The sequence below is a fragment of the Carassius auratus genome, unplaced genomic scaffold (assembly GCF_003368295.1).
Source record: "Carassius auratus strain Wakin unplaced genomic scaffold, ASM336829v1 scaf_tig00012580, whole genome shotgun sequence".
NCBI lineage: Eukaryota > Metazoa > Chordata > Actinopteri > Cypriniformes > Cyprinidae > Carassius > Carassius auratus.
Genome location: NW_020524300.1, coordinates 25,199 through 33,436, shown reverse-complemented (window position 1 = coordinate 33,436; position 8,238 = coordinate 25,199). Strand labels below are relative to the sequence as shown.

Sequence of the window (8,238 nt, the reverse complement as noted above, 5' to 3'; positions counted from 1 at the left end):
TATAGTCAGTACACACAGTGTACTATTAGACATACTTACAGTTGACACTAAACATTATACGCAGTATGTACATACATACAGTTGCACTAAACATATACACTATACACAGAATGTACACGTTTCACATTATGGTAAACATATATAAGCATAAAAAATATGCTAAGGTGCAACAGAGTGTATGTGAAATGGATACAGAAAATGCCATGGATGTGCATTGGATGGTATCCAGTGGAAATGGGTAGGGTATTGTATTAAAAGCAGTGTGTATGTTGTAGTCCAGTGTTGAACCTGTTGGAGTTAAAGTGCAAGTGTGGCATACCATATTGTGGGAGGGTGCTGTTTTTTTAGTCTGATAGCCTGAGGGAAAAAGCAGTCCCTCAGTCGGCTGGTGCCATGATCGGATGCTGCGGAGACGTCTTCCTGAGGGCAGCAGATAGATCAGTCCGTGGGGATGGGTGGCTGGAGTCACTGATGATCCTCCGGGCTTTCCTTATACACCGCCTGGTGTAGATGGTCCTGGAGGGAGGAAAGCTCACTTCGATAATGTGGCTGGCAGTTCGCACGACCCTTTTCAGAGCTTTACGGTTGCCAGCGGTGCTGTTTCCAAAACCAGAGCAGTGATGCAGCCCGTCAGGATGCTCTCTATAGTGCAAAGTGTAGAATGTTCCGAGGATGCTGGGGCTCATTCCAAAACTTCCTCAGCTGACTCAGGAAGATGAGGCATTGATGTGCTTCTTCAGCACTGCGGTCAGTGTGTATGGACCAGGTGAGATCCTCGCTGATGTTAAGGCCGAGGAACTTGAAGCTGCTTTACCCGCTCACAGGTGGTCCTGTCGATGGTGATGGGTGTGTGTTCTCTGCTCTGTCTCCTGAAATCCACCACCATATAGATGCAGAAGCCACTTTAGTTTTTTATGATATGTAAAGATGTAATCATTACATATGATAACATAGATTTCATTTTTTAAACAGTATATATATATATGCTGTTTAAAATGAAATCTATGTTATCATATGTAAAGATTTAATCATTTGAGTCTGATCTTATTGATCTGGACTTGAGTCATTTGAGGGAAAATTATGTTTGATTGGGACTTAAGAGTTAGCACGGAGTGTAGACCTGATTAAGAGATGCCCGGAGATGCAAAAGCAATACAATTATAAATCTTTAAACATTCTTTCTTTTCTACAAGAGCAACTGAGAAGCCCAGAGTAACGCCCGTAAATAAAGTGTGTCGCGTTTTACTTCACTCTTTCAAAGAGTCTGTCAGAATAGATTAACAGACAGAGACCACTTTTGTCAAATTGACTTCGAAGCTTTTTCCCTCAGTTGTTAAGGTGGAGTTTGCTGGTAAGTCTTTGTTGTAAAATAAAGTCTATTGATCTGACAAGACATCCACTGGAGTTAAGCATCATTTGAATCTAAGACTTTTGGAAATCAGAGCTTGAAGTAAGTCTGAAGAATTACTGTGAGTGATTAGACAAATAAAATACTACAACATGCAAGTAACTGAAAATAAAAATGTTTCTGTCTGCATGTATGTGTGTGTGTGTGTGTGTGTGTATACTGTACGTTTGTGCTTTTGTAAGGGAAAGATAGCGGGAGAAAGAGAGTATGTGTTTTTTGTACACAATAAAATGTAATTTAGTGTCAAAACCATTTTTTTCATATTTCTCTTATTGTTTACTGTATTATTTGCCTGGTCAGTGTCATTGTGGGTTTTGGTTATTTTGCTGTTGTAGGCTGTAAGGGCCTTTGAAATAATGGACATGTAATGTGGTCAAGACCTGTCTGGAGCTACTTTAGCCGTGCGTTTCCCTGAAAATAATTGCATACCTTAGAACATTTGCCAGCCATCAGATTAAAGCATTCAACAGCCCTGCAACAAATTACATTACATGACATAATATAATATAATATAATATAATATAATATAATATAATATAATATAATATAATATAATATAATATAATATAATATAATATAATATAATATAATACTTATATTTATTATATTATATATTATATTATATTATAAAAATGTAATTTTCTTCTTCATCATTTTTTATTTATTTATTTTGCCCTTTAGTCAGTTAAAGGGATAGTTCACCTCCAAAAATACGTTGTTGAATATAAAAGAAGATATTTTGAAGAATTTGGCTAACCAAACAGATACTGTAACTGGTCTCATTTGCTGATTGAATATGGCATTGGCTAAATTGAATGTCATTTTAGTCAAAAGCCAAAAAATCCTTTAAATCCTCTGATTTATCTCATGGTTAAAATCTTAGTGATGACCATGCACAGCTCTAAAATGCATTCTAGTCAAGAAGACTGAAGACCAAGAAAGCTGCATGATAGATATGTTTCCTCACCTCCCAATTTGTTCTGTAGATTAATAAGCCTGCTTGGAAGTGAGTATCAGATACCTTGGATAAATTCCTGTCTTGTCTGGCTCTATCTTCCTGCAGACTATCTTGTTTTTTAGATCTGAAGTTGTTTGCAACTCCACACACACCCCGTCATCTTTTTTTTTTAAATAACAGACTTTAGTGCCACAATCCTCCCAATTACGCTGAATTCACAGGTTCTCTAAAGTAAGAAAAAAATCATTGCTGGCTCTCGTGAAGTTGGTAGAACTGATGTTTCTGGCTCTGGAATAACTCGGTCCAAATCTTAAGTTAGAGCTGGCTTGTTTTTAGTGCTTATTTAATGGTACTAGTGGGCTTAATTAGTTAATTAATTCATGTATGTATATTAAACCTTTTTATAGATAAAATCATTTTAAAGTAAAATACTTCTCTGGAATGTATTTCTAATCTTTTCAAGAACAGAAAGTCAACCCTGAATGACTTTTTTCATGAAATGTCTGTTGAATAGAAAACGTCCCTGAAAAAGTACAGGGCATACATTTTTCACACTCGGTCTCAAAACAATGTCTTTTATTTCCCAGCAGTGCAACACAACAGGATACTTTTGTAACAGAGGCCGAGGTCCATTGTGTCAACCTCTTTTTTTTTCTGTTTGCCTCAGCAGATAAATAGTTCACTTGTTGTTTTGCTCCCCTGTTCGTCCTCATCGCATCCCTGTCCTTGAGAAGAACAGTAGAGATCAACAAATACAGCATGAATCCTTTCACTGGTTGCAGTGAATGCTGATTGTACAAACACACAAGCTCCTTTATAGTCTGAGTTTAAGAGGATATCTGCTTCCTAGAGGACTGGACTGACCAATCATAACTTTTCAAACATCATCCATCACTCTGAGCATTTATTGTGTGGATGCTTTGCAGCTGGCAGCCTGCTTTTATTTATATATTTCTGAAGGCAAAGCAGGTACATGTGAAGGACAGTAAAGTGTATATGAGCTTAACATCATTTTCTTTTTGTCCTTGTCACTCTTTCTCCTCCATAATGAAAGAGAGCTTCTTACAGGAGCTATAAAGCAAATTCAATTCAACTCTCGGCCAGGTAATTCCCCTTGGGTCAATGTTACATAGACCAAAAATAAAAAATAAACTCTACATATTTCATCCTAAATACAATTGCCTTAGAGAAAAGCAAATTGGTTTCTATCTAAATGCAAATTTGTAGTTCTGTGGTACTGTTGGTGAAGTGAGCTCATGCATGTGGGTTTTGGACCCTTCTGAGACACATGCAAGGCCTCAGTCATGTATGACATTTCACTATTTAATCATCAATGATTGACGGTCTGTTCTTAAAAAGAGATTTGAAATGATATATACTGAAATATTTGCTGCATGCTGTACTGTTTTATGGAAAAGGCTTTTTTAATGTAAGCATGGAGATGATTTTTTGGGGAGTTTATTAACTTTGCCTCAATTTACTTTTAAAGCACGTACAATTTTTGTCTTATTTAAAAAAATATATATTATTTTATGTGATTTTTACAATTATTTTATTTTATTATTGAATCATATGTATTTTTATTATTATAATAGTGTCTATATTTTTTACCTAATTTCATATAATCTTTATCATATTTTGTTATTTGATTTTATTGTTTTCAATCAATATGAAATATTTTGAAGAAAAACATCAAGTCACACTTATTGTCACAAATGACTGAAATTGTCACAGCACTCAAAAATGACAGCAATGTCAATAAAATACATAATATTTTAATTTGACTTTTTTATTTTATCTTTATTTTATATGATAATTATTTCTTTCTGTATTTTGTTAGCTTTTTTGATTTGATTTTGTTACCAATTTTCAATCAGAATTACTTATTTTGAAGAAAAAAAGGACTCAAGTCACACAATTATTGTCATGCATGGTTGATCATTGCTGTCATTTCTGAGTGCTTTTACAGTCTGTGGAGCTCAAAGCATTTGCCTGCAGACCGTGATGTTTTTGGCAAAAGCCTGTAGTCTTTGAGAAAATTAGAAAATGGCCACAAAAGCCCTGGGGATAGAGATGAGATATGTCGGATATCTGCTCCATCACTTCAATACTGTTATCTTGAAATTGCCCATCGCTCAATTATTGTCAGAACCGGTGAAGAGCAGATGAGCTAATCGGACATTCGCTAATCTCAGTCTCATAAACAAGATGTGTATTCCCTCACATTTCACGACAAAAGAAGTGGTAACAAACATTGTTTGACTCTATTTAGGACTTCAGCTGCCAGTCCTGCTTAAAAAATAAAAAAGATGATTTGATCTGTCTTGACGTCTGCTGAAAACAGTGTCTGCAGTAAGCTATGTGAGGATATTGCATTATTAAAAGACTTTAAAGTTTCTCATCCATCTCACTCCAGTGAAATCACAACATTAATGCAGCCAAAACAGGCCATGATTACTGATTTACATCTACTGACAAACAGATGCTATTTTAATTTGTTTATTTATTTGAAAAATGATCACTGGAGCAAGATTTGACCCCTCGCACTTGAAGCTAAATATTCCTTTGGGTCACATCAGCTCATGCTCAGATTAAAGGCTGAGCCTCCCTAAGACTGAAATCCTAGAGTCGCCTGTGGTAATAAATGCTCTTGGTTTAACCTCAAGTATTTGATACTTTTCTTTTAGTGTCTGTTGTAAACTTGAATGTGACAATTTCACATCCTTATATTCCTTGTCTTGGCTTCAGTTGAATAATTCTGTAATATTTCTCTGTTGTTAAATAGAGTTAATGTATTTGTCTATGTAGCAATCACAAATGGGTTAAAAGTGAATCATGACAACCTTCAGAAATAAAATAGAAAATGAGAAATATTACATTCTCATGTACTTCACAGACACGCTTAAAAAATTATATTTGCTGAATATTCACTTACTTCCAGACTCTCAGCCCATCCAACATGTAGAAGTTTGTTTTCTTTATTGGAACTAATCTTGGACAAATTTAGCATTACATCACTTCCTAACTAATGTAGTGAATGGGTGCCGTCAAAATGAGAATCCAAACAGCTGATAAAAACTATTTGCTTAGAACTATTTAGGATTATTTTGGCTTGTAGATGGTCCTCGACCTGTGCATATTTCTCTCCTGATTCAGACATGATGCATTTTTCACTGGAGAAAGCAATATCATGGATAGAGGACTTGTTAATTAGGAAATGACAATTTAAAGTAAAAAAATAAATGTCTTGATGAGGTTTTTCACTTCGCAAGACATTAATTGAAAGACTGGATTTGTGTGGATTACTTGTAGATTATTGTGATGTTTTTATCAGCTGTTTGGACTCTCACTCTGACGGCACCCATTCACTGAAGAGGATCCACTAGTGAGCAAGTGATGGAATGCTACATTTCTCAAACCTGTTGTGATGAAGAAACAAACTCATTAACATCTTGGATGGCCTGAGGGTGAGTAAATATGTAGAAAATGTTCATTTTTGGATGAACTATCACTTTAAATGAGGCCAATTTGGACAGGGTCCTTTTCTGTTTTCTGCAATGCTACTGAATCTACAGGGCTACAGCTAGGAAATTATATTTTTTCTGAGTAATGAGCTTGCTGTCTGAATTATATGTGATAATGTGAAAAATATGCCGCGTTTCCACCGAAATTACCCGGAACATTTTTACCAGGAACTTTTTTTCCCAGGAACTTTTTTCCCCCCAGACCTGTTGCTTTCTGCGTTTCCACCGCGGTGTAAAGTACCGGGTAGATTAGGCAAATAGACTGGTGACGTAGGTCTGCGCGCGTTTCTCAATACAAAGTACTGCTGATTTGTTTTTTTGTTTTTTAAGTACGCTGATTTTGGACGTGCATCCTCGGTAGTTAGTTCAGACTTTGTGCATTCGACTCGGGAGTGTGATGTCCGCGACGACGCAAGTCCGGTAAATCTATAAACAGCAGCGTACTTGATAACTTCAGTCAGCTCGTCTTGGCTACTGCAATTTTCCTATTTACAATAAAACGAAATGGGATATAAAATACCACTGCCTCCTTTGGTTTTCATTTAAGCATAATAACAGCTGCAGAAATGTACTTAGTTCAGGGATATGTGTATATGCAGCCATTACAATGAAACGAAATATTATATAAATTTGCCTTTTTTATTTTCATTTTAACATATAGATAAATTGAATACAGACCAAAGAAAACCTGTTAGATTTACCCCGCAGCTGAATTATATGTTATGTTTAACCACTAAAGACACATCAGAGCCAGCGGCACATATCAGAAGGTCTAGCCGATTTGAGGCTGCATCTCGGCGGATACATGAGGACTGAGCTCTCGCTGATCGAGTGGAGCTCACCATCGCAGAGATCGGCGAAACACATTTTTTAAATAGGCACGGTCTTTATAAATAAACCATAGATTTGCGTTTTAAACAACTACATTCTCGCCTGAAATACTTTTAAAATTACATTTCATGACACAATAACAGTAATATTTGAAAATGATCCAAATAAATGGTGGTTGAACTCAACCAATGCTGCGTGAACTCAGATCGCTTTGGCTACTGCAATTTTCCCCTCAGTACATTTACAATAAAACGAAATAGGATATAAAATACCACTGCCTCCTTTCGTTTTCATTTAAACATAATAACAGCTGCAGAAATGTACTTAGTTCAGGGATATGTGTAACGTTATATACAGCCATTACAATGAAACGAAATATTATATAGACTTGCCTTTTTTATTTTCATTTTAACATTTAGATAAATTGAATACAGACCAAAGAAAACCTGTTAGATTTACCCCGCAGCTGAATTATATGTTATGTTTAACCACTAAAGACACATCAGAGCCAGCGGCACATATCAGAAGGTCTATCCAAGGTGAGGCTGCCTCTGGGCGGATAGATGATCACTGAGCTCTCGCTGATCGTGTGGAGCTCACCGTCTCAGAGATCGGCGAAACACATTTTTAAATAGGCGCTGTCTTTATAAATAAACAACAGATTTGAGTTTTAAACAACTACATTCTCGCCTGAAATACTTTTAAAATTACATTTCATGACACAATAACAGTAATATTTTGAAAATGTTGATCCGAATAAATGGTGGTTGAACTCAACCAATGCTGCGTCAACTCAACCAATCAGGATGTTTAGCGCCAAAGTCCCGCCCCCGAAAGTTCCTGAACTTTAAAAAAGTACCACCTCGCCAGCAGGGACTTTCTGGGGGGCATTTTTTTACCCGGAACTTTTATTTAGTTCCTGGTTCCTGCGGTGGAAACACACCAAGTACCGGACCAAGTCCCTAGTTCCTGGGTAAAGTTCCTGCGGTGGAAACGCGGCTATACTGTGTACCGTAAATAATAATACGACTGTAAATATTATTGTAATATTTCTCTTCACTGGTTGCACAAACACAGCACAAACCCTGAACTCTTAATGAACATTTATAAAAATTAATTCTTTTAATGAATTATGGATTGTATATTAATGGATTTTCAAATTAATTATTTCCAATAGATTTTAAACATAATTATACGGTATTCAAACATTTTATTTCCGAAAACCATACATTTGATATAATTAAATTTTATTTAATGGCCTGTTAAATCTAAAATAATTTTTACTAATGTATATGCATGTGTTACAAAATGCATTACAAACATTTCAGATTTCTTGTAGTTATATCAGATTTTATTTTTAGGTTGCCTCTAATCCACTTTTCAATTACCTACTAAAGCACAACATTCATATTATCTCTGTTGTACTAGACTAAGAGGATTTTAATGAAAAGTAGGACAAACACATTACGTTGTTTTGGTTGCCCTATTTTCTTTTCCACCTTGTCTTTGACGGTGTA

The 8,238-nt window shown here is 35.7% G+C and overlaps 1 protein-coding gene across 1 annotated transcript in view; it reads left to right on the top strand.

The window, feature by feature from the left end:
- The first annotated feature begins 672 nt into the window (after positions 1-672).
- The window catches only part of LOC113073621 (solute carrier family 35 member F1-like), a 30,427-nt gene continuing 22,861 nt past the window's right edge, over positions 673-8,238 (top strand). The window contains exon 1 of the mRNA XM_026246441.1: positions 673-824. Coding sequence (XP_026102226.1) covers positions 673-824 — 152 coding nt within the window. The remainder of the gene's footprint in view (positions 825-8,238) is intronic.